Source organism: Jaculus jaculus, chromosome 6 (assembly GCF_020740685.1).
Source record: "Jaculus jaculus isolate mJacJac1 chromosome 6, mJacJac1.mat.Y.cur, whole genome shotgun sequence".
NCBI lineage: Eukaryota > Metazoa > Chordata > Mammalia > Rodentia > Dipodidae > Jaculus > Jaculus jaculus.
Window position 1 is genome coordinate 149487924 of NC_059107.1, and position 27550 is coordinate 149515473.

General features: G+C 41.6%; 1 protein-coding gene across 2 annotated transcripts in view; it reads right to left on the bottom strand.

Moving 5' to 3' along the window:
- Positions 1-27128, bottom strand: part of Cry1 (cryptochrome circadian regulator 1) — a 63886-nt gene extending 36758 nt beyond the window's left edge. The window contains exons 1-2 of one of the 2 annotated variants that reach the window (XM_045153347.1): positions 26330-26452; positions 756-856 (exon numbers count right to left, since the gene is read on the bottom strand). In XM_045153347.1, the coding sequence (XP_045009282.1) occupies positions 756-796 (41 nt within the window). In that variant the 5' untranslated portion in view covers positions 797-856; positions 26330-26452. Of the gene's footprint in view, positions 1-755; positions 857-26329 lie in introns of both variants that reach the window. The other variant, XM_045153346.1, reaches the window with a different exon arrangement.
- Between the last annotated feature and the right edge of the window lie 422 nt (positions 27129-27550).

Sequence of the window (27550 nt, forward strand, 5' to 3'; positions counted from 1 at the left end):
CTACCAAGTCAGGACAAATTAAGTATAAGATGTACTTCTAGGCATTAAAGGATTTATATATAACTAAATAACATCTGCCAGGCACATATTCAAAAGCATGCTGTCCTAGATACAGGTCTAATGCTTTTCTGTATGTAGTCTTAAAATCTTACTTGAAATTTCTGTTCTTTAGACTAATATGTTAAGGAAATTGTAATAAAAATCTATGACCTAAACCCATGAAATTATTCAGGTGTGTTTGAAAAATGGTCAAATTTTTCCTCATATATACCTTATTGCACAGTGACAGCTACACACAATGCAAGTATCCATTTACCTAACAAAACTGTATTGAGACTACTCTGCCTCAGACAGGTCTTTCAGGATAAATGACAAAACAAAATTAAGTGCCCAGTGTCATAAAGTTTGCAAGTTAGAAAGTGTGTATCAGACATAAATCACTTTACACATAATTTTCAATAATCCTTTCCTATGTAGTCCTTGTATTTCCAAATGAAGAAACTGAGGCATATAGGCAAAGGAAATTTCCCAAGGACACATGAATAATAAAGTGGCAAAGTCAAGATATTAAGCCCTGTCGGACTAGCTTAAAATCCAAACCTTGAACTACTACAAAATATTTCAATGGTGATCATTTCTACAGACAAAACTAAAACAGGGTATAGGGTTATTTATATACAGTGTTATTCAGTTTTTGATCTCTATAACAAATACCTGAGGTAAGTTATAAAAGGAAGAGCTTTAGTTGGGCTCACAGTTTTGGGGGTTTCAGTCCATGGTCAAGAGGCCCCATCATGGAGCCTGTGTAAAGCAGCACATCATGGTGGTAGTGTGTGGCTGGAACAAAACTGCTTACCTGCTGACCCAGAAACAGAAAAAGAGAGAGACTAGATATAACAAGGGTTCCAAATACTCTTTAAGGGCACACCTTGATGACCTGAAAATTTTCCACTAACTCCCCAGTATCCCAGTCAGGGAAGCAAGTCTAATAATGTATGGACACAGCCTTTGGGATCTATTCACGACCTAAACCTTAGCACACAGCATAGTCACAGACAGGTCCATTGATATTTCACTGAGCACTCAAACACTTATCTTCAAGGGTGACAGACCATACCTCTCCAAGCATCCCAATCTCAGTTATTAATGATTGTACTCTGCAAATCCTCAAGCAGGTTTCACGTCCTTGTTTAAAATAGGATGTCTGCGCAACTCTCAATTCACAAGCTTTTCCCTTGCTTGTACTGAGTTCACTGTGGTGCAGGCAGTTATCCTAGAGATTGCCATCCCAACTACTTTGCAGTACAAGGGGCCTCAGAGAAGCAGTGGGGGGAGGAGGGGCGGGGAGGTTATACTATCTCAGTCAAGTATGTCCTCGCACAATCCACTGGCCAGAAGTACTTTCAAGAATGAATCTGAGAAGTAAAATACAGCACAGTAAGAAAGATAAACTGGACACCAGTGAGCACTTCCACAGCTTCCTTGGTCTCTCTCTTTCAAAGCTCACATTTAAAACTATGGCGAATATGAGCAGTTCAATGTACAAAATATATCTGCTGCTATTACAGAATACCACAGACTGAGGTAAACTGTAAGAAACCCATTTAGCTCATGGTTCCAGAGGAGGCTGAAAAGTCCAAGATTAGGAGTGGGGGCACATCTGGCAAGGGCTTTCTTCCTGACAGAGGAGCAAGGGGGCATTTTGGAAACACAACAACTGGGCAGGGCTTATCCTTCATCAGAAGACAACTCCCAGGATAAGTGACCCCTGGGATAACGGTCCTAATTACCTCACAGGGAGACACCCTCAGGACATGGTTCCACTCCTCCATACTTGCGCAAAGGCAATTAAATTTCAAGTGGAGCTTTGGAGACACTCAAGCTACAGTACTATTTTTACATAAACAAACAAGGGTGAGCACAAATCAAACACAGTCAAGGTGCTGGACAGTCTTTGCAAGAGAACTGTTAGAAATATTAGTACAGGTTAGGCTTTAGAAAACCAGACATGCCTATCGAGTTCAATTTCCCAGTTTCCATGTAAGCCAGATGCACAAGGTGGTGCATGCATCTGCAGTTTGTTTGTAGTGGCTAGAGGCCCTGGTGTGACCATTCTCTCTCTCTCTCCTCCTCCTCTTCTCCCTTCTTCTCTCTTTCTTTCTCTCAAAGAATTAATTAAAAAAGTACATTTTGGGCTTAGCAGTTAAGGTGTTTGCCTGCAAAGTCTAAGTATCAAGGTTCGATTCCCTAGTACCCACATAAGCCAGATGCACAAGGTAGCACATGCATCTGGAGTTTGCAGTGGCTGGAGGCCCTACCATGCCCTTTCTCTCTCTCTCTCTCTCTCAAATAAGGAAATAAAATATTAAAAAAGAATACATTTTTAAAAAATACTCAGTTAATATTCAAAAAAGTAACAGCTGAAAATTTTCAGAACTGGTGAAAGATACCAGCACCCTGTTTCAGAAAACCATGCAAACCTACAAACATCCAAATTTGCCATTGAAAAAATTCAGAACATCAGAGAAAGAGTAGATGTAAAATTAGACAGAGATAATATGCTGCCCTCAAAGGATTAATAGCAGAAGTGACAGCTGACTATACAGTTCCAATATGCTGGGAGAAAATAACCATCATTCTAGAATTCTATACACAGTATAAGGAACAATGGTAGTTTAGACCTTAAAAATAACATGCTAAAGGCCTGGCTCCCAATCTGTGGTACTATTGGGAGATTGTATTCATGTATTTAAACTGAAAATTAATATTAATAAAACTCCATAATTAATAAATATTTAAATGATAAAGAAAATATTTCTTAGTAATTTTTGAGTCAAAGGAAAAAAACTGCCTGGCATGGTGGCCATGCCTTTGTTCCTAGTACTGGGGTGGCAGAGGTAGAAATGCCATAAGTTTGAGGCCACCCTGAGACTACATAGTGAATTTCAGGTCAGCTTTGGCTAAAGCACAACAAACCAAAAAAGTTTGGGGCAGGGAGACTTAAGGGAATGGTACTGTATATATGTAAGTAGATGAACAGATTACTAGGGATGGAATGGCTTAAGTGACATCAGGAGAAGAGATTGAGTAAATGAAGGGTGGTGGGAGGGTTAATCAAAATTTGAGAGGGTATGAATTAGCCATATAGAAACCTTTTTTTTTTTTTTTTTACAATAGTGTGCCCAGAAGCCATAAATTGCTACTAGAAAAATTTTAGTGGCAGGGATGGGATCCCTTCCAGTGAGTTGTTGGCCACGGAGGTTTCTGATGTCCCCAAAACATTATAGGCCATTCACTGCCAAGGCTCTTGTTTCCAACTAGGAATAGGTGGTAAGACCCCACTGCTGAAGATGCTACATGCTTGGGCTGCAAGGTCCCTGAGAAATCAAGCTGGAGCTGAACTGAAACCTTCCTTCCTGTAGACCAACTGACAGAAAGCTAGAAAAAGCTATACTGCATGTAGGCCTATAGGAGAGAGAAGTTATCCGTGGAGATAAAGTAATCAGTGGACACTGCAAGCCTTAAGTTTGGCCAGCCAGGCCACATGAGCCAGTGGGTACAATATGTCTGTTATGGGGGAAACAACTTGCTCAATAACTGGACTTGAGGTCTGCTCCATGGGACGAAGTACATACCTGGTACTGAAACCCTAGTCAAAAGCCTATGATGGGGGGAGGGGGGTCATGAGCCTTGGAGTGTAATACCTACAGGTGTCTGGCTAAATGCTTATGTTGTGCTCATCAAACACTTTTCTTAATGTCCATACCCATATATTAATGCTACTTTCACTTTTCTGATTAGAGAAGCTTCTTTTCAGATGTTGGTGATCTCTGGGATGACTCAAAAGGCACCATAGTGCTGAGAAGAAGTGACAGAGGAGTGCTCATCACTGAAACATTTCTATCATACCCTCCAAGACTCAGGGTCCATTGCAGAAGAGGTGGCAGAAAGGCTGTAAGAGCCAAAGGGAGGACTGCTTACAATGCAATCTTCCATGGCCTGGATATCCATGACCTCACAAGACGCTCATAATAGGAGGGAAAGATGACAACATCAAAATGAAAGACAGACTAATTGAGAGGGGGAGGGGATATGATGGAAAGCGGATTTTTGAAGGGGAAGTGGGGGAGGGGAGAGAATTATCATGGTTTATTGTCTATAATTATGGAAGTTGCCAATAAAATGAAGTTTAAAAAGGCAAAAAAATTCTAACAAACCTTAGAACATTATTGTGAACTCTATGACAATAAGATAACACATTTAAAAGATTATGGGCTACAACTATAAAAGCAAATAGAAGGATACCTATTCCTTTATGATAAAAACTTATTCACTTAAAGGTATTAGACTATAGGCTACTTCAATAGCCTATGTGCTGCATTTCAATAAACTAGTATGAAAAAGAAATAAAAATGACAGGAGGTATTAATGAACTTTCCTGGGTATGGCTCAGTAATAGAGTACTTGCCTAGTATGTGTAAGGCTATGGGTTCAATCTTTCACTATCCAGTATAAATCGATCAATCTACAAGACTCACCACACCTAAGCAGAAAAACAAGAAGGGTATTTTCTTAAAAAAAAAAAGAAAGAAAAAAGAAAAAAAAAGGAAAGAAAGAAAGAAAGAAAAAGAAACTAAAGCCAGGCATGGTGGTGCATGCTTTTAATCCCAGCACTTGGGGAGGATCACTGTGAGTTTGAGGATACCCTGAGACTACATAGTGAATTACATCTAGGTCAGCCTGGGCTACAGCAAGATCCTACCTCAAAAAAACTAACCCCCCCCAAATACTTAACTACTGCTAATGAAAGTCAAAAAAATAGACATAAACAACACAAAAAATAAAAAGATCAAGATCATTGTAGATGGTATATGCATTTACATCACACACATAAAAAGTCAAATGGATTTAATTTTGAGTAATAACCTAAGCTATTTAAATCTCACTAAAATGGAAATAATAATATTAAGATGTATTAAAATCTTCCTAAACACACTAGGAGCTGATAAGACACTAAGGAACTACCAAACCACAGGATAAGAAGAACATATAATCAACTGTTGCCCTAAGAGCATTTGCTGACCCCAGAAAACTCAACCAGTTGGTTTTACAGTTTATGATACAAAGGGGACAAGTAAAAGCTTACTCCAACCCGAGACATAAAGTCTAAAAGACAGCAGCACACCAAACCATTAAGTCAAAGTTCCCCAAAGCCACCTATTCTTAGACAGGTCAGGAGGGAGCCAGAAACAAATCCTCCTCCACGCATTTTGGTGGTTTCCTTGGTACCTGAAATAAAAGTAGGGGACAAGGCCTGCTGTGGTGGCATACATCTTTAATCCCAGAATTTGGGAGGCCAAGGAAGGAGTACCACTGTGAGTTTGAGGCCACTCTGAGATTCAGAGTGAATTCCAGATCAGCCTGGGCTACAGAGAGACTCTTCCTTTAAAAAAACAAACAACAACAACAAAAAAAAGTAGGGAAAAAAATAAAACTTCAGACCATACATTTAAAGTGCCCTATAGTCATAGTAACTCTATTACCTCATAGAAGCAAGTTCTTGAGTAAATTTCAATAAATTTTAAAGACAGAAATTTTTCAAAGTGCCTTGGGGTGGAGGTAGATAACAGATGACCACTAAAAAAACAACAGTTCTCAACAAAAGATAGAATATTTTTAATAAATTAAAAAGAAACCCAGCAACAAAAAATTCTATATCCACACACTCAGTCTCTGAAAAAAAAATTCTATATTCATCAAAATAACATTCAAGAATTAAGAGCTGGAGGGAGGGATAGCTTAGCAGTTAAGGTGCTTGCCTACAATGCCAATGGACGCACATTTGATTCCCCAGGACCCACATAAGACAGATGAATAAGGTGGCACATGTGTCTGGAGTTCATTTACAGTAGCTGAGGGCCTTGGCATGACCATTTTCTTTCTCTCTCTCTCTCCGCCTTTTCCTTTCCTTCTTTCTCTCTTGAATAAATAAATGAAGAATTAACATATAGACACATTTTGACAGAAAGGTAAAAGGAATTCTAAATTATATGTTGAAGGCAGAAATAAAGTGATCACAGATAATTATCAGGTATACAAGAAAAAAATAAAGAGGAAAGAAAGTCTTTGGATTAGATGCCTTCCAAGTACTTACACTATAGTGAGGGAAAACAGTTACAACAACATAAATATAAAACAGCATAACATACTATAAAAAATATTATAAAACATATGGTGGATGCTTTTGTAGACAAGATTTAGAGGAACTGACTGTACAAAAATATGGTCTATATGGTCTTAAACACTCAGAGAAAAATGCATAATCAAAGATAAAAAATACCTTACATATATGAATGGCCTATTAAGTAATACAACACAAATTTTCCAACAGGGGAAACAAACAAACATTAAGACATCTCTTCCCCATAGTTCTAATTCTATAATAAAAAAAAGAAAAACTATAGATGTCAAAAGGATTATTTTCAAATCTAAGTCGGATAAGTAAGTTCTGAGACCAAAAATTTTATTTGCACAGCCTTTAATGGCACCCAATGGCTCTCTATTGTCAAGGTTAAATGCTGTGTATATGTTTCTGATAATTCTGCTAATGTCTCATCTGTTTTACAAGCCATGTCAAACACTACTATGCCATTTAATGAACAGTTCTGGAAGAAAAGCTCAGTCAGTTCATCCTCAGATGGTTCTGAGATGATCCAAACCTGTCTACCTGAATTACCTTGACCACAAAAAGGACCAGTTTGCTCTATGTTCACTTCTCATTAATTCCTTACTTTTATTCTCCCCAGTGTTCTCTTCCAAGACTATCTTCCTACACTCTGGGGTCCATTAAAATAGTCCCCCTCTCTGGGAAAAACTCTCTAACTGCAACAAGTCACTACTTCATGTCCCATTCAACAGGAAATAGTAAATGATCTGATGTCTTCGTCCCAGTCCCCTAAAAACAATTAGAATGTATTCTTATGAGAGGGAAAAATAAAGGGGGATAGAATTAGGGTGACTGGACCCCTGAAGGTAAAATGGACAAGAAAAATTTTCTTATCTCTTGCCCATTTCCAAAGAACTGTTTTCCATGTGTGCTCTGAGTCCCTTTGATGCCGGTCAAGTTATGTCTCTCTGCCTGTCCAGCTCTAAGCTGACCAGAGCTGAATACCTGCACAAAATTTTCATAATCAGGACCAGTTGTGTCAAGACACCAGCTCTCCTTTGGTAACAAAGGAGTAAGCCCCCCATACATAAATATTTCCTCTCCCACTTGTTGTTCCCCAGTCTTGACTGCTTCACAGGTGTATCTCTACAAAAAAAATCTACAAACTCCACCTGCACCAACTAAAAGAGATCTTCATTCCTCTGCTGGTGGGCCTGTCTTTGGGTGCCTGTGGTGACCAACAGCCTGGAGTCTCTCCAGAGACAACTGAACTTTCTCATGGGTGAGATACTTCAAAACTCTCTAGCCTTAGACTTCATTACTGCTAAACTTGGGGGCATGTATGGTCTTGGGAGGAAAAAAATGTTTTGTTTGTTAACAAATCAAATGTTATTAAGTTGCTTGACTGCTACAAGCCTGAGGATCCCACCACCTGGTTCTCGTAGATCCTTTAGCTAGTTGGCTTCTTTACTATAGTAACCCTATTGCTTGTAGCCCCCTATCTCATCAAATTTCTCAGATAACAAATAACTAATATTGCTAAGGTTACTATTAATCAGGTCCCTGTACACCACCTAAGTCTATCTGGACCTACGGTAAATTTTAAAGAACTCATTTGGGATGACACTGCGCCACTATAAAAACAAAGGGGAGTTATGGGGCACTGCCAGGCACAGGCTGGAGCCTTCAGGAGAGGGGCCTGAGCTTCCAGGCATGGCTATGGATCCGTAGGCTACAGGAGGCCACTCCCTCTCCAAGCCAAGCACACCTGAACTTAGGCTCTGCCCATAGCCCTGTGACCTTTGGCCAGTTGCCTAGGAAACTCCTTATCAGCCTTCATACAGCCCATCCTCCTGGGACCCCAGATTACCTGATCCACCCCCCTACTCCCGGCCCCTCCCTCCCCTGTCATTGCCTATGTACTAGAATGAATGTCCCTGTACGCTAATTAGGCATCAAAAATGAACTTGGTATGACCAATTGCCTTAGGACCCTTCCCCCACCCTCATATGCTTATAAACCCATTTCACTGACAGTAAACTGAGAGGGCTGTTCAACTTTTTCCTGGGAATGATTCTCCTGTCAAGCACACCCACCCCCGGTTGCCTCCTTGGCTGGTTTGACTCGAAGCAGGGTATATGGAATTTTCTGTGGTTGAAGAAATGTTCCATCATGACTAGGACGGTTATTACCCAAGCACGCTGGTTTACCAACACTCATAAATTGTATACCTGGGACCTGTGTTTTCTATATAGGTATATTTTATCTCAATTTTTTAAAGTCCCTTGTGAAAAGAATTCTTTGAAAATACTAACCAAAGTATTTGATATCTGTATTTTGCAAGATGCAAAATCGCCCATCTTCCTAACTCTAGCTATATTACAAGTATGTATTCTCCCTTAGAAAGACTGTGGCTCTGGCCGGGAATGGTGGCACATGCCTTTAATCCCAGCACTTGGGAGGCTGAGGAAGGATCGCTATGAGTTCGAGGCCAGAGGCTACAGAGAGGTCAGCCTGGGCTAGAGTCAGCCTGCCTTGAAAAATAAAAAGGACAAAAGAAAAGATGACTGGGGCTCTGTAGAATAGGGAGGATCAGGAATGCCAGATTCATCTATAAAAAGCATTATCATCTCAATATGGACATTAGTAAGTATAAATGCCAAAGCCACATGAGCTTTGTAGTGGGGTGCATATAGACAGCTGGGTGAAGGGTGGTGGCTGTGAAGCTGTGAAACTCCAGCCTCTTGGGGAGCAACATTGTCACAGGATTCAGGTTCACACTGCTCACCACTCTGCCAAAACCCAGGAAAGAGGTTTATTAAAGATAGCCGAGAGGAAAATGGAGACCACCTCTCATTTCAAACCTCCACCTTCCAGGGCTCAGAGTCTGCTAAGGGCTCATATGGGACACAGGGAGCCAACAGGCAGGAAATCCAAGGCTGAGCAGATCCTTTCTCTTTAGAGCCCATCTTCCCTCTTCGTGGAAGTCAGTCTGGATCTTGACCTTCTGGAGCCTGGAACCAGTATATGCATTTTCTTTTTAGATGAACTATTTCTCTAGGAGAAGAGGGTGTGTTACAAAGAGTACCACTGTGAACAAGATGGAACTTAAGTAAAGGACCAGACAGGGCACCAAAGTCAATAAAAGCCTGGGAAGACAGGAAGAGAAAGCAGAAACCAAAGCCCCCAGTGCACCAGCTCGCTCACTTCCCAATCCTTGTGCTCCACCATCACCTACCGAGTAACTGTTCTGGACACCGTTCTATTCCATTACGTCCACAGTAGGAACACGGCTCTGTCTGCACTGGCATATTCTCCACTATAAACTTGCATTCCATTTCCATGAGATACTGGGCTCCATAGTGCAGTCGAGACAGAGCTGGGGATTTTTGGAATGAGGTCAGTAATGTGATGATATACGTGCAGGTCCAGGCAGGGACCTAACAAAGGACTCTGACCTCCTGCAGCTAGTTAACTGAAACCTAAGGACAGGCAGAAAGGACTAGGGAGGGACTGGAAGTTAAAGGAAGGTGGGGGAGCAAGAAGCAGTTTCAAGTTAACCCCTGTTACAATATGATCATGGATACTAAAATTTCTTTATACGTTTTTGTGTTTTTGAGACAAAAATCACACTATTGCCTAAGCTGGCCCTGAACTGGTTTTTGCTCTGCTTCCTCAGTACACAGGAATGTGCCACCAGGCCTGGCTTTGGATTGTTTTCTTTAGCTGACAACTGAGATTTATATATATATATATATGGGGTACAATGTGATGTGTCACTATATTTACATATTGTAATAATTAGCTTGATTTGATCATTCTATATCTATCACCTCAAAGATTATCATTTCTTTGTGGTTAAAAACATTTAAAATGCTCTTTTAGCTATTCTGAAATAACACAGTAGCCATAGTTTACCATGCTGTGCAATTAACCATGAGAATTTATTCCTTCTATCAAAATTAAACTTTGTACCCTTTCACCAATATATCCCTTCTCCAATTTACCTTCCACCTCTGATAAACACCATGACAGTCTCTGCTTCCACAAGTTCAACCTTTTTAGATTTCCCATACAAGTGAGATAATGTGGCATTTTTCTCTCTGAAACTGGCTTATTTCCATTAAATTCCATGCTTCATAAATGACAGAATCTCCTGCTTTTCTAAGGCTGAACAGTATTCAATTATTATCTATGATTATTTGAATTTTTCTTTTATTTGTATTATTATTTTTGAAGTGCTAGAGATCAAACTCAGGGCCTCATACATGGTGGGCAAACACTCTACCACTGACAGCTACATCTCAGCCTATGTTACCATTTTAAAATAACTTGGTTTTGTTTTGTTTTTAAGGCAGGGCCTTACTCTAGCTCACCCTGACCGGGAACTCACTCTGCAGTCCCAGGCTTGCCTCAAACTCATGGCAATCCTCCTACCTCTGCCTCCCAAGTGCTGGAATTAAAGGTGTGTGCTACCATACCCAGTTTTGGACTAATTTTTTGATGGAAACTTTTTGATTGCTTCCAAATAAAGACACTGATGCATATGCTCTATGATGGCATGTCCACTTTAAAACTAGCCTTCTCAGTTGGGCATGGTGGCAAACACCTTTAAATCCTTTAAAACTCTGGAGGCAGAGAGGTAGCAGAATCATTGTGAGTCCAAGGTCAGCCTGGGCTAAATAAGACCCTGCCTCAAAAACAACAACAACAACAAAACAAAAGCCAGGCATGGTGGCACACATCTTTAATTCCAGAGGTCCAGGTCAGCCTGGGCTCGAGTAAGAAGACTCTACCTCAAAAAAAAAAAAAAAAAAAAAAAAAAAATTCTTGCTAAAACCATCCTTGTTTTGATTATTTAATAGAGATTGTTAAAATTTTGTTCGAGATAGGGTCTATCCCTGGCCAGCCTTGAGCTCACTATATATGCCAGGATGGCCTAGAAGTTGTGGTGATCCTCCTGCCTCAGCTTCCCCAGGGGATTTCAGGTATGTGCCACCACACCTAACGATACTCATGCTTGTTGTCTGGCCTTTGGCCTACTGGTAGCATGTGGGCAGAGTGCTTTGGAGTGTGTGCAAAAGACTTTTCTTCCCAGGGAAGAGGGCGGCAAAGGGAGGAAAAAGCTCTGTGCCATGCCCATGCCACTCTGCTTTTTTGAGCAAGATGGTGAGGATGTGACATTTCAAACTACCAATCATCTTATAATCTAAGGGGAAAATCATGAATATGCTCCCATTATTTCTATGATTTTTTTAAGCTTTGAGGTAATTTTTAAAAAAATGTTTATTTTTGACAATTTCATACATGGATATAATGTATTTTGATTATATTCACCCCATTACTATCTCTTATCCCCTCTCCTGCCAGAATCCTTCTTCTTCCCAACTAATTTCCATTCTGCTTTCACATCTTTTTCTTTCTCTTTGTGACCCCAGAGTTAAATTAGGGTTGCTTGTATGGGCATGGGTCATTTACTGTACAATGGTCAACTCCAATGCTACATCACTGAACAAGGATCCTCCTCCCCCAGAAACCATTAGCTCGTAAAAGTTCCTCTGGAAGGCAGCCACTGTTTAGTTCTAGCTGATTAGGGCAATGAAGGAATTCCTACTAAGTGTTGCCAGAGATTCTAAATGTTGTTCAAAAAACAAAACCACCAAACCAAACATTAAAACAAATTAAAAAAAAAAAACCATGTATAGATTTCTATGTAAAGAATTCTATTTGTTTATTTATTTGAGAGAGAGAGAAAGAGGCAGATAGATAGAATGGGTGTGCCAGAGCCTCTAGCCACTAAAAGCAAACTCCAGACACACGGTCCACCTTGTGCATCTAACTTCTATGAAAAGAATTTTAAGTTAAATTATTTAAATATGAGAAATTGGTTAAATTTTTATTAACATGTGGAAGAACCTAAACATCTGATTAAATCTTTCTAAGAAAATTTCAATCACCTAGGACTTCTACATTCAACTTCTTAACCATGTATAAAGTGCAAGAGCTAATAGAATTCAAGAGATAGCTGGGCATGGTGGTGCATGCCTATATTACCAGCACTGGGGAGGTGGACTCAGAGGACTGCCACAACTAGCAGGCAAGAGTAGTGTGACCCTATCATAAACAAATGGCCCCCTCTCACCAAAGGAATAAAAAGAAACTAAAGGAAAAGGAAAGAAACCATTTATTGACAATTTCTATGACTCAAGAAACATAAAACATAAAAGGTGGCATTTAAGGGGCTGTAGAGATGGCTTAGTGGTTAAGGTGTTTGCCTGTGAAGCCTAAGGACCCATGTTCCACTCTCCAGATCCCACATTAGCCAGACACACAAAAGTGAGGAAAGTGCATGGTCACACATGCCCACTAGGTGGCACAAGCATCTGGAGTTTGATTACAGTGGCTGAGGCCTTGGCACACCAATTCTCTAACTCTCCTCTCTCTCTCACATTCTCTAATAAATAAATTAAAAAATTTAAAAATAAGTCAGGCATGGTGGTGCACACTTTGAATCCCAGCACTTGGGAGGCAGAGGTAGGAGGACCTCTGTAGTGAGTTTGATGCCACTCTGAGACTACATAGTAAATTCCAGAGTGAGACCCTACTTTGAAAAACAAAAAGAAACGAACAAACAAAAATTAAATTAATTAAATATAATTAAAAATAAATTAATTAAATTAATTAAAGTGGTAGTATACAAACACAGTTAAAATGCATAATTAATTCTAAATTGTGAAGAATGAGGCATAGAAGTTTAATGTAATGCATTTAAAAGTATTCTAGAAATAAATAGTAGACAGTAAGATATAAGATTACAGAACTAAAATTTGGAAAGAACAGATGAAAAAGTATGCTGATGGCTTGACCTCAGTGAGGGTAAGAGCAGAGATATTATTTAATTCTTAATTATTGACAGAATTAGGTACAAATGTATTGTAAAAAATTTTAACTACTAGTAAAATAAATGAACATAAAACTATCAACCTGGGCTGGAGAGATGGCTTAGCGGTTAAGCACTTGCCTGTGAAGCCTAAGGACCCCGGTTCGAGGCTTGGTTTCCCAGGTCCCATGTTAGCCAGATGCACAAGGGGGCGCACGCATCTGGAGTTTGTTTGCAGTGGCTGGAAGCCCTGGCACGCCCATTCTCTCTCTCTCCCTCTATCTGTCTTTCTCCCTGTGTCTGTCACTCTCAAATAAATAAATAAAAAATGAACAAAAAAAATATTAAAAAAAAAAACTACCAACCTATCAAAGGGGGCAAGAAGATAAAACTCATAAAAAAATATAGTAAAAAAAAAGGCAAAGATGGGGAAAAGGCAAGAATAGTACCATAAAATAAGTGAAATATTAAATGTAAATGGGTCATTTTTGGCTATCAAAGAGCAAAAACTCAAATCAGGTTAAAATATTCATCTACATGTTATTTGCAGTGGTTTGAATCAGATGTCCTTCATAAACTCAGTGCTATGAATGTGATCCTTGCTTGAGGAAGTGTGTCTTTTACGGGTGGTCTTTCTGATATTATAGCCAGCTCTCTGTTGCCAAAATTTGTCTCACTCTCCTGCTATGGCTTTACACATGCTGTGCCAGAGGTGATGTCCAGCCTCTGGTCATGTCATCCTTTCCTCTGCCCTCATAAAGCTTCTCCCCAAGACTGTAGGCCAAAATGAATTCTTTCCCCCATCAGCTGCTTTTGATTGGGTGCTTTATCCTATACCAGTAAGGTAACTACCACACTATTTGTAAGAGATCTTCAATCTGAGCCTGTAACCCCAGCTACCTGGCAGACGAAGGAGGAAAATTCTAAGTTTTACATTTCCTAATGAGGAATGATATCCAGCATCTTTTCATTTGTTTGTGTCCACTGCTTGCTATTTTAAGTATATTTTGCTTTAAAATGCCTACAAACAAAATGGAAAAAGACAGCAAAAGCAAAAGAACAGCATGATAATAACAAGTCTATGAAAAGAGAATACATCTCGGAAGTATTGAGAAGAAATGTTTGAACCTATTATTAACTAGAAAAGCATATATTAATTGAGTAGGTTTCCCTCCATACTTCTTAGACTAGAAGTATTTATAAAGTTAGATAATGCTGAGATACAAGAGTACAGAACACTAGCCAGGTGCGGGGGTGCAGGTCTTTAATCCCAGCACATAGGAGGCAGAGGTAAGAGACTGGCATGATTTCAAGGCCAACCTGAGACTACATAGTGAATTCCAGGTCCACCTGGGCTAGACTGAGACCCTACCTTGGGAAAAAAAAAAAAGAGTATAGGAACAGAACACTCATGTACTGCTAATAGGCATGTAAATAGCTCAACTATTGTGAATGACAATCTGTTATTCTTAGTTAAACCAAGGGCTATCAGGTGGATGCCAAATACCCATGTGTTACAAATGGCTTGGATCAGAAGAGGGTACTATGGGTCTTAGGGTGTGGGCTCAAGGAGACGCTTAGGTCACTGGGTGCTTGAAGGGCACCTGCTTCCTAGTCCATGATGTAAGCCATTTTCTCTGGCATACATTCTTGCCATGATGTGCCATGTTTGCCAGAGTTTCAATGGGGCCACTCAATCTTGTACTGGACGTGCAGAACTATGAACCAAAATAATTCTTTGGGCTGGGTTGATGGCCCAGCTGTTAAAAGTGCTTGCTTCCAAAATAAATCATTTCCAAGTCTCAGGTATTTCCTTATAAACAGAAAGCTGACCAATATACCAAATACAGGACTGCCCTATGTTCCAGTAATTCTAGTTGTCTACCTATGTGTTCTAAAAAATTCTTACATCAAGTCACATACAAGGATGTTGAATGCAATCTAACTGTGTTGAGAAATCGGAATCAAACAGCTAATTATCCCTAAGAAAATGACAGGTAAAATGTGGTGGACGTCCCATACAGCACTATATAGCTGTTAAGAGGCTGAGGTCTAGAAGTACCAAGATCTTAAAAATTGAGTGTTTATGCAAAAATATAACAAAATAGGGGCTGTCATCCTAACAAGAACCAACTAGTGCATTCACGACCCACAGTAATGACTGATATGCCCACAAGACCTGCACTGTTCTGAGCCTATAAATATTTTCACAGGGGACAGGGAAAGACAAAAGGAATGAGACAACAAAACAGAAAAGGACAAAAGAGGATAAGGTGATGGGCACATGAACAAATTACAGAATGTTCATATATTAAAATTCCAAATAAAAATTTTTTAAAGGCAAAAAAATATACAACACACTAATCTGCATTAAATTAGAAATAAATCTATATAATAGACAAATGCATTAGCATACTGGTATGGCTTGGCTCTGGAGTCCCACATGTTGAAGGCCAGCTTATGAGGTGGTAGACAGTGGGTACAGGAGTTATAAGAGGTTGGGGCCTAGTAGAGAAACCCAGGCAATTGTGGGCACACCTTTGAAGGGATAATGGTACCTCAACCCTTTCTTCTGTTTTGCTTCTCAATCATGAAGTGGTTTTTGGTGTTGTTTTGCCACTACACCCCATCCCTGCCAACCAGTACCCTCACCAGTGCCCTTAAAGCAATAGGTCCACCTGATCAGGGGATGAACCGTAGCTTCCTCATTGCCTGAATGTAAAATAAGCCTTTTCTCTTTACTATTTGCTTATCTCAGGTGCTTGTTATAGTTCAGGAGAGCTGATTAACCCAAATACAAATAAGAAAAAATATATCATAACAAATATTTGCTTATGGGAGAAGAAATGTCAAATAAGAATAATGGAGAGCAGCCGGGCACAGTGGTGCCCACCTTTAGTCCTACCACCTGGGAGGCAGAAGTAGGAGGATTGCCATGAGTTAGAGGCCACCTTGAGACAATATAGTGAATTCCAAGTCAGCCTGAGCTAAAGCGAGACCTTACCTCAAAAAACAAAAAACAAAAAAATAATGGAGAACAAAGAAACAGGGGCCTTTAAAAACTGACAATGTATCAAACTATAAATTACACCAGTTTTCTGTGCTTAGGTTAACAAAAATCATATCCATCTGTATCACTAAATTATGATTATAATACCTTTTTAGTTTTCTTTGATATTTCAGGTATAAAATCCTATCCTCTAAAATAGCAGTATTTCATTTCATTTTTATGCTTCTTATACTGAAATAGTAGCTCTGACACAATGATGGTAATAGTTATGATAGCCAACCAGTCTTATTCCAGATTTTTCAGACTTCTTACGTATTAAGCAAGAAGCAAGCTTTTGTACTGCTTTTACATAGAACCAAGAATCCTCTGCAGTTCTGACTTAGTACTAGCTTTTATTCAAAATGAAAGCTGAATTTTACCAGGTATTTTCAACATCTATGGAGATGGTCATGTGATTTTTCTTTGATCTACTCATATTGGTATCACAATTAATTACTAATTAAATTACATTAACATATTTCCAGTAACAAATCATTTTTGCATCCCCATGTGGACATGGATATACAGTATATTTTAAAAATATAGTTTTGGCCAGGTATGGTAGCACATATCTATAATCACAGCACTCAGGAACCACAGGTGGGAGAATCACTGTGAATTCTAGATCAGCCTGGGACTACAGTGTCAGGTCAGCCTGAACTCTTGTGAGACCCTACCTTGAATAAAAAAATTTTTAAATATATGTATTTCTGAATTCAATTTGATAAATCTGCATACGATTGCCTTTTATTCTTTTACTATATTCAGGAATTTGTACAGCACTGAATTAAATGTTTTGATTTAAAACTTTGATAGAACCTTGAAAATACAGAAGTTTCCTTCCATTTAGATGAGACTATCATTGTCTTGAAACAGAGCAACTACAAGCACCCTCGCAAGACCCTCACGAGACCTGTACTATTATAATTCCTTCTAGACAGAGGGAGAGGGCCACAAGGCTCAAGAGAACCTTTTAAGGACCTCCTCCCCCCTTCCTGAGATGAAATAAGAGGCAAACAGGTCACTAGGTGGGACTTCCTGTTGGGGTAGCTGCCTGAGTTAACCATGCTCCTGTAAGTAACTCCAATAAGCAAATTGGTTCAACAAGCATGGACCTTGGACAGAGCCGTTCTTTGTTGTTGGGGCTCTCTCTACCTGGGTTAGGTAGATTTTTCTTTACATCTCCCTTGGAAATGTCACAACAAACCCAACTATGAAAAGATCTGCAGCTCACGCTTTTTTGTGAAGGTGATCCTTCTAATATTATTTATTCTTTTATAAGAACTTCCAAATAATTATTTATTTGAGGGAGCGACAGAAAGAGGTCCAGAGAGAAAGAGTAAGAGAGAGAGAATGGGCACACCAGAGTCTCCAGCCACTACAAAAGAACTCCAAATGCATGTGCTACCTTGTGCATCTGGCTTTATGGAGGTACTAGGGGATCAAACGTGGGTCATTAGGCTCTGCAGACAAGCACATTAACTGCTGAGCCATCTCACCAGACCCAGAACTTTGATTTTCTTGAGACAGTATCTTACTATGTAGCTCAGGCTGTCCTTGAACTCTCAGCAATCCTGTTGCCTGAAGCTACCAAGGGCTGGGATTACAGGCGTGTACTACCATGCCCAACAGAGCTATCCCTGAAAGATCAATAAAATAGCAAAGTAAATCTTGGTGCACGCCTTTCATCCCAGCACTTCGGAAGCAGAAGTAAGAGGATCGATGCATGTTCAAGACTAGCCTGTGACTACATAGTCCAGATCAGTCCAGGCTAGAGCAAGACCCTACATTGAAAAAAAAAAATTTTTTTTAATAGCAAAGTAGTTAGCAAGACACAAAAGAGAAAAACACAAATGCCTGCTAGTAATGTAAGAAAAGGACTAACAATAATTGTGATAATTAAAAATTTTAAGTATGATATATATAACTTTGGCAATACATATCAAAATAGTAAGACTAGATTGAATAGTTGACATTTTAGGAAAATAGAATAAACACCAATAGAATTGCAAAGTATGTCTAAGCTGATCTAAGCTAGCAACTGTTTCACTGTAGTAAATAGAAACCTACTTGATATGATTTGAGTATGAAATGCTCCTCACAGGCTCATGTGTTAGGGGCCTGGCTGCGAGCTGATAAGCTTTTGAAAAAGAGGGCTTTTACCTAATCAATAAATTTTTCCCATAACATGTTAACAGTATGAGGCATTGTTGGGAAGATGTGAAAGTAGGACGCAGAGCCTAGGTGGAGGTATCTCGTCACAGTAGCGCATTCTAACACATTGCTCCTGTTAGGTCAGACAGTGGGGAGAGTGTTAAAAGTCTCTGAGCATCTCGGGGAGCTTGTGCTCAGGACTCTGAGCTGCTACAGTCCAGGGTCCTTCATCTTTGCAGGGCTGGAGTGCGCCTTTTTGTTCCTTTCTGCACAAATACTCATTCCCCTTTCGGTGACTGACTAGAGTCTATATTCCTTTGGTAAAATTTCAAATTCCAAATTGTTCAGCTTAGGTCCAATGTTGACCCAATAAACTGTTCAGGGGTTAAAAACAGAAAAAAACAGATTACAGATTTAAGCATCTCTAAAATGAAGGCTAAATTCCTCTTTCAATAGGAGTTTTGAATTAGGCAATTTAATGTGTAGAAAGGACTGACACCTGAGATATTTATGAGACGTACTCCCAAAGCTCCTGACTAAACTACTTTTGGGTATTTCCAACAAAGCATTATGGAACATATCCTATGTTATTTACATTGATATATATCTTGCAATTTGTTTGGAGAGAGAGAATGGGCTGCCAGGGCCTCCAGCTGCTGCAAACGCACACCAGATGCATGCACCACCTTGTGCATCTGGCTTATGTGGGTGCTGGAAAATAGAACCTGGGTCCTTTGGCTTTGCAGGCAAACGCCTTAACCACTAAGCCATCCCTCCAGCCTATACATTGATGTATTTTGTAAGGTTACTATAATCCGTTGTTGTTTGGCTAAATGGATATGTTGTGCCCATGAACTTAACCCTCTAATATTTACGTTCATGCCCTTAGACTATTCCCATTTCCCTTCTGGTCAGAGAACTTCTGAAGCTGGCAGTGACCACTGAGGTGACACGTCAGAGTGCCACAACTCAGTGACTTGAGGGCTCAGCACTACATGAAGCACCTCTACCGTGCTCCCCGAGTTTCAGGGTACAGTGCAGAAGATGGAGATGAGGCAGAAGAACTAAGTCAGGGATGGGGAGAGCTCTGTGGAACACTGTCTTCTGGACATGCAGAGGGACACTATGCTCAGGATCTCCCAGTGTCTGTCATTACCTAGAAAATATTGGACCCATCAACATTCGGCCATGGATGGTGCACAAGAAGAAAGAGAGAGAGACAGAGAGACAGAGAGAGAAGGGAGGGAGGGCGAGTGGGTGGGGTCAGGCATGGTAGAAGGATCACTGTGAGTTCGAGGCCACCCTGAGACTCCATAGTGAGTCCAGGTCAGCCTGGGCTAGAGTGAGACCCTACCTCAAAACAGCAACAAAAAAAAAAAAAAAAAAAAAAAAAAAAAAAAAAAAAAAGGAGGAGGAAGAGGAGGAAGAGGAGGAGGAGGAGGAGAAGAAGAAGAAGAAGAAGAAGAAGAAGGAAAAAGAAACAAATAGAGAGAAGGGGAGGGAGGCAGGGAGGAGAGAAGAAGGAGTTAAAGTAGAAGGGGAAGCAGCACCAAATAAGGTAGTGGGAAGGAATTATAGCACTAAACTCTGAAATAAAAAAGGACTTTATCCTCCAAATTAGCATCATCTGACCACACATCATATGTTAATATCAGTTTAAAAAAATCTTGGAAAACAAATTTCCTAGTATATAGATACTATAATTTAATTCATCATAATTTAATATCAAGGTACTCTACAGAGTCAAAATTCTTTGGCTTTTATCATTTGAAACAGCTAAAGTAAATAAAAACACATATGTCATTAGGTATTTTGATTGTTCAACTTTTGTGCTGCTACTAGGTAGGTAGAGCTAGGGTAAAAGTGTGAACACAACCACAACTAATAGAATTCTGTTTTTACTTATTAGAGAGGAGGGGGAATTGGCATGCCAGGGCCTTAGCCACTGAGAACGAATTCCAGACACATGTGCCATCTTGTACACAAACATTACCTTGTACATCTCGCTTATGTGGGTTCTGGGGAGCCAAACCTGGGTCTGTAGGCTTTGCAGGCAAGTACCTTAACCAATAAGCCATCTCTCCAGCCCAGTCTTCCCTTTTTAAGATAGTATTTGTTTTTCATTTCTAGAAAACACTGTAATACTCAATTGTCTTAGTCCCTTTTCTATTGCTATTAACAGAATACCTGAGGTTGGGTGATTCCTAAAGAGGTTTATTGAAATGTTCACAGTTCTGGAGGCTGGAAAGACACCAGCATGATTTCTAAATAGGGCATCATGCCATGTTGTACCATGGTGGAGAGGCAGACAAGGAAGTGGGCACATGCAGAAGAGTACATGTTCTATGAGATGGGGGAAGATACCACTCTCAAATAAAACTATGCTTTTAGGAGAACTATTCCACTCCCCTGAGAACTAATGTAGTGCTGGGAGAAGATATTAGTATCTCTTAAAGGTCCTACCTCCTGACACTGCTACACTGACAACCAAATCTAACATGACTTTTGACAGAGGCAAACCACAGCACCGATGATAATAAATATGCAAGCCAAGCCAAATAAAAATATCTAAGAGTGCTGGGTGTGGTGGCACACACCTTTAATTCCAGCACTCGGGAGGCAAAGGTAGGAGGATCACCATGAGTTCAATGCCACCCTGATACTACTTAGTGAATTCCAAGTCAGCTTGGGTTAGAGTGAAACCCTACTTCAAAAACAACAACAACAAAAACTAACAATGAGTTTTTAAATATTAAAATCTTATAGTAATATATTACTAAATTATTGCAGCGTCACAAAAATTATACACTGCTAGGCATCTATTGTTTTAGGATGCCCACCTACTTCCCATTCATTCTACCTCAGTCCAGGGAAGCGGGTTCCACCAATGAGGCAGCACAACTGCAGCTAGGACAATTTGCGGTTCATAGTGACTGGTTCAACAGAAACTGGCCCCACCAGAGCAACAAGGCTTCTGCTAAGAGTTCTGAGGTGCAGGCATATGTTACAATTGCTACTGTCATTGCGATATACTGCCATCACAGGACAGCCTTATCTGAAAAGCCAAGGCAGAAGAAGTGAAGTTCAGAGATGCAGAGAGAGAAACTTGATCCAAGAGACATTTTGAGCCCCAGCCTCAATAAATGTCTAAATCCTTTTGCTTAAACATGACTGACTTGAGCAACTGGCAAGCAAATGGAAGAGTACTAAACCACACTAATCTTTTCATTGACCATATGATCTGGCTATTCTGGCCTCATCACGGTATCAGAAACACTGTGCCTTTCCTTGTGCCGGTCCTTCAGGCTGGGGCTTTCCTCTACTGCTGGCCCAGCCCGCTGCTGCTGTGGCTGCTTGGAACTCCCTTCCTTCCGTTCTTTGCATATTAAGATCCACCTCCTACGTCAAGACTCAGCTCACTTCCCTCAGAGAAACTGTCAGTAGTAGGGTAGACTGTCAGGGATTTAAAGCTAGGGTAAGGCTATACGAAGTTTAACCCAAGGATAAAGAAATGCCGCAGAAGGATTTTAAAGCAGAAATGACAAGCCCAAATGTTCTATTTTCCATATTCTTCTTGTTGTGCTGTACAGAATTGGAAGCAGGCAAGGACAATTATTTATAGTTACTAAAGAAACTTAGGTAAAAAAAGAATGTTGACATGGGATAACATAGGAATGAAAAGAACACATATTTCTGTAATTATTTCATGTTATTTCTGATTAAACATCTCTCCCTATTGCAAACTCCCTGAAGACAGACAAATTACCTATTGACTATCATTTTATGAACAAAAACTAGCAAAGGGATTTGCATACACTTTGTAGGGACTCAAATATTTATTAAATATTTGAACATATAACCAACAATCTAATCTCTTAATTCTTTGAACAGATGGGCAAATGGTATTATCATTTATGAAGATAGATCAACACAGGAAAAGCTAATTTGGGTTTTTTATTTGCTTTTGAGCAACAGAAAGGGAGAAGATGAATTGTTTTGAGTGAGTTGCATCTGAGGAAACGTAACACATGCAAGTAGGCAGGTAGGTTTATAGGATACACACATACACATTTGAGAACCAGATGAGGTATCAGGGCTGAAGATGTGGACTAGAGACTTGGGGCATACAAATGGGCAATAGACTTTACAACAAGAAGGGAGACTGACTAGAAACATGCAAAATAAAGTTAAAGAGATCCCAGGCCTCAGGAAGCATCAAAAAGTTGAGCAGAAAAACAACAACAACAAGAAGGAAGACCACTAATAGATCTGGAAGAAAACTACCCAGGAGGACCCTCTAATTAAAGTCAACAAAAAGGACTGGGGAGATGGCTCAGCCATTAAAAGCACTTGCTCACAAAGCCTGCCAGGCCAAGGCTTAATTCCCTAGGGCCCACGTAAAGCCAACTTCACAAACTGGTGCATGTGTCTGGAGTTCATTTGCGGTGGCCAGAGGCTCTGGCATGCCCATACATACACACACTCTCTTCTTCTCAAATAAAAATATAAATGTAAAAAAGAACAAGGAAGAAAAGGAAGGAGGTGTGGTGAAATGTGTACGACACTGCAAAAATGCCAAAGAGTAAAAAGTTTAAAAGTAGATATAGACATAATCCTAGCCCTTGAAATCCTCAGCCTCCCTCCACCTTCCCATATACATGGTTTGTAGAATGGTAGGTGGGGTAGGGGGATGGAGTTCCAGACTTTTTTATTTTTGGAGTCAGTGTCCAGACAACTTTGGAATGGGTTCAAGAATAAGCAGAGGGCTGGATGTGGCTTAGCAGTTAAGACACTTGCTGCGAAGCCTAAGAACTCATGTTCAAATCTCCAGGTCCCACACAGCCAGACACACAGTTATGCAAAGCATGCAATGCTGCACATCCACAAGGGGACACAAGCATCCTGACTTTGTTTGCAGCAAGGGCCATGGTGAGCCATTGTTTTCCTCCCTCCCTCCCTCTCTCTTTCTCTCAAATAAATAAAACAATTTTTTTAAAAAAGTAAGCAGAAGGTAAACAAATAAAGTTAATCACAGAGCTGAGGAGGCACTGACAGGAGGATCATAAATTTGAGCCCAGTCAAGGATACATAGCAAGACTCAGTCTCAAAAATAAATGAATGGGGCCTGGAGACAGCTCAGTGGTTAAAGCACTTTCTGCTCACATTTGAGTACTCAATAACCCCAGATCCCATGTAAAAAGCCAGACATCATGGAAGGTTTCTATAATCCTAGCATGTCGATGTCAAGCTGGGAGGCAGACAGGAGAATTTCCCAGAAGCTAGCCTGAAGAACGAAGTGGTAAGTAATAAGGAAAATGAGAGACCCTGCCTCAAATAAGGTGGAAACTTGAGAGTTGTCCTCTGACCTTGTACACTGTGGCATGTGCACACACAACAAAAATAAATAAAATATCAACTTTTTAAATGAAATGGATAAATAAAAAATACTCAATTTAGACATCAAGGAATAAATGAGTATAGGAAGAATGGAAAAATACCGAGAAGTATGGCTATAAAGGCACTAAAATATATAATTAGAAGAGTGGAACTTAATCATGACTAGATTTTGTTCCTTTGTTGTAGGTTTTTGTTTTGTTTTGCTTTTGATTTTACAGAGCTTGACTTGAAGCAAGTTTAAATGTTAACTAGATGCAACCTAAGAAGTGGATGAAGCCAGGCCTAATAGTCCAGGCCTGTAATCCCAGAACACAAAGGGATGGGGGGAGGCTGAGGATTTCAAGGGCTACCCCAGCCTGAGCTACACAATAAGACTCAGTCTCAAAAAAACAAAACGAGGGCTGGAGAGATGGGTCAGTGGTTAGGATGCTTGTCTGCAAAGCCGAAGGACCCAGGTTTGATTCTCTAATATGTAAGCCAGATGCACAAGGTGGGCACATGCGTTTGGAGTTCTCTACAAAGGCCAGAGATTTTGGCTCGCCCATTCTCTATCTGCCTCTCTCTCTCTCCCTCTCAAGTAAATAAGTAAAAGTAGATGGAAATGATGAAAGGTAAGAGAATAATAATGAAAGCCTAGTGGCTAAAGAGCACAGGAATGAAACTTCCTGATAGAGTGCTAGCATGCATAAGGCCTAGCAAGCATAAGACCCTTGATTCAATTCCCAGAACCCCACCTCTACCCCCAAAAAAGCAGGCTTTGAAATGGAGCAGGCATATGCACAGAAGGCATGGTTTTGAATTGAGACAGCAACATCTCTTCCACCAAAAGCATACACTAGCAGGAAGACTAGGTAAGGGGACAGGCACATTAGAGGACCTGGTTACTGAAAATTCAAGACACAAGTGCTCCATCACTGCGCTACTCTGCTATACGCCGGTCCTCAATCGCTCTCTCACGTGCTCAAATAGTACCATGGCTCTATTAGAAAGTAACTGTGACAGACCAATTCTGACTTTTGTTTATGCTAAATCCCTTACATCTAAAACAGTGCCTGGTGTGGCAGATGTTTGACAATTACTTGTTTGGTAAATGGAAGAATGGATAAATGGCTTCAAATAATATCTATGCGCTGAACATAAGCAGCACATTGTATAACTCATCACTTCCACCATTATCACCATGGTCCAAGCCATTCTAATTTCTTTTTTTCAAGGTAGGGTCTCACTCTGGTCGAGGCTGACCTGGAATTAACTATGTAGTCTCAGGGTGGCCTTGAACTCACAGCGATCTTCCTACCTCTGCCTCCCCAGTGCTGGGATTAAAGGCGTGCACCAGCACGCCCAGCTCCATTCTAATTTTTCATTTTGGGGAATGCCATAATCTCCTAAATAGTTTTCCTACTCCATCTTTACTTCCCAACTCCATCTGTTCTAAGAATCACAACCAAGGAAAATTTTTTCTAACTTAAGTCAGATCACATCACCTCTCTGTTTGTAATCTGGTAATTGTTTCCACTTCACTTTGAGTAAATTCACAAATCTTGCTTATAAAGCTCTACTCAGTTTGGCCCTATTACATTCTGACCTCATCCATCACTACTTGCCCTCCATTCCTGTGCTGCAGTCCTGAGGCCTTCCCCTGTGGTTCCTCCCAAGGGTCAAGCACTCTCACCCGAAGGCCGGTTTCTACTATTTCCTTTGCTCGGAATGTTCTCCCCATCATCATCTCCTTTGAATCTATATCACTTTTTCTGTGACTTTTACAATGATCAGCATATCTCATATTTTAGCCTCATCCCTACTACTCTGGATTTCATTGCTCTATTTTTCTTCACGGCACTTATGACCACACATAGATTTACTTTCTAGACATTGCACGTTTCTTTCACTGCTATCTCCCTCACAATCAGAGCAATGTCTGGCATATAGTAAGTGGTCAATAGATCTGCTGAACTAATGCTTTCTTTTCATTTCACCTAACAATCTAGCTTGGTTTTCCAGGAAAAGATCGTAAAAAACGTCTTCAGCATTTTCCCCCCAGCTCTGAATCCCTAGAAGGAATCTACTTTGCTTAGAAAGAAAAACGGTGCTCTGTCTGTTAACCACAAGGAGGAGCTCAGCGGAAGGGCTGAAGCGCAGTGCAACCAGATGCCTTTCTCTTGCAGTTCCTACAGTAACCTCAGGGGGGAACAAAACTGCTTTTGGAGCTGACTGTAATAAATGAGTTTGTCCCCCCATACTATGAGTTACCTAGTCACACACGTAAACATTAAAGGTCTCGATCCTTCCGAACGCCACAGAGACCAAGGGAACCAATCCACAGGCCTCTAAGAACGGTGCCTGTTGAGCTCCCCCTCTTAAGAAGCCTCCATAAATCAGGGAGAAAGGTCCCTCAATTAGTACAGACACACGTAACTTACGGTTAAAGGCCCAGATGTTCCAGATCTTTAATACTCTCTGGCCAGAGAACTGTGGAATCCCAACTATTAATTTTTTTTTTGTACACGTACAATTCTTTTTCTTTTTTTTTTTTTTAACGGTTTCTCCATGCGACCCTGAGCCTAAAATTCTCCGTTTGGGCCGATCCCCCTGGTTTATTTCTCAACACCCGATTCAGGAACCTCTCCCCCCCCCCCATCCCTCACTGCACGACATCAATCACCCGCGAGCTTTTTGGACTCACCGCCACCTGTTGATGCCCACATTGGAGGAGCCGGCGAACCAGGGGTCGAGGATGTAGACGCAGCGGATGGTGTCGGCGCCCTGGATGCACTCCTTGAGGGCGGGGTTGTCGTGGAGCCGGAGCCCCTTTCGGAACCAGTGCACGGCGTTCACCCCCATGGCACCCCCACTCTTCCTCTTCCTCCTCCTCCTCCTCCTCCCCGGGGCGGCTCGGGGACCGTCCGCTTCTTTGCACCGACACCGAGAGACTCAAGGGAGGAAGGTCAGGTTCATAACCGACACCACCTCTTGCAGGAGAACCGCCGCCGCCGCGGAGCGAGGAAAGGACGACGAGGGAAGGAGACTGGACAGCCCGATGGCGAGCTGGGGGACCGAGCCCGCGTGGCCGCTGCAAGATGAATGGACAGTGTCCGATGGGGAGAGCGACGTCCTTCAGGAGCCGGAGCTCGCGGCCAGAGCCCGCCGCACGGCAGGCATGCCTCACCGGCTCCGAGATCCGCGCCCCGCAGCTGCCGGGAGTCCGAGCACGTCCCACCGGGAGCTCGAGCCCGCTCGTCACCGGCACCGCCAAGCCCGGGAGGGGTTCGTCACGGAAACCTCGCCGCACCGACGCGGCCCGCCAGGGCCCGCCCGCCCGAGGAGGAGGAGGAGGAAAGCCACGCAGGCGACCCCGGCGACCAGACGCCACGCCACGCCACACCACACCACTGGTCCCGGGAGCCGCGAGCGGCGACAGAAGCGAGCACGGACGCCGAAGAACCGCACACGGGTGCAGGCCGCTCTGGACGGCTGCCGGCCGGGCTGACGGTCCCGAGGCTGCCCGGGTGACTCCTAGGCTTTCCACCGCCGCGTCAGCGGCCCCGGCCCCGCCCACCGCGGCTCCTCATTGGCCGGCGCGCAGCCCACGTGACCACCGGCACCTCACGTTTCTGAAGTGTGTTTACTACACCGGCTCGGGCTGGGCGATCCGCTCCGGCTTCGCTGGCTTCCGGGCTGTGGCGGCGGGGGGCCGCGGGCGCAGATGCTCGGTCGCCGCCGCGTCCATCCTCCCTGCTTCGGCGCGTTTCCCCGGCCTGACAGGTTGAGGTCTCTTGCAAGGCACAGGCCCCCCAGTAGACGGGGTTGGTGGGGGGGAGGCGAGAAGGGAGGGCAGTGTAGGATAGCCCCGCCCACACGAGCAGTGAGCGCACGCCATTGGTGGAGGCTGGCGGAGACCCGGATG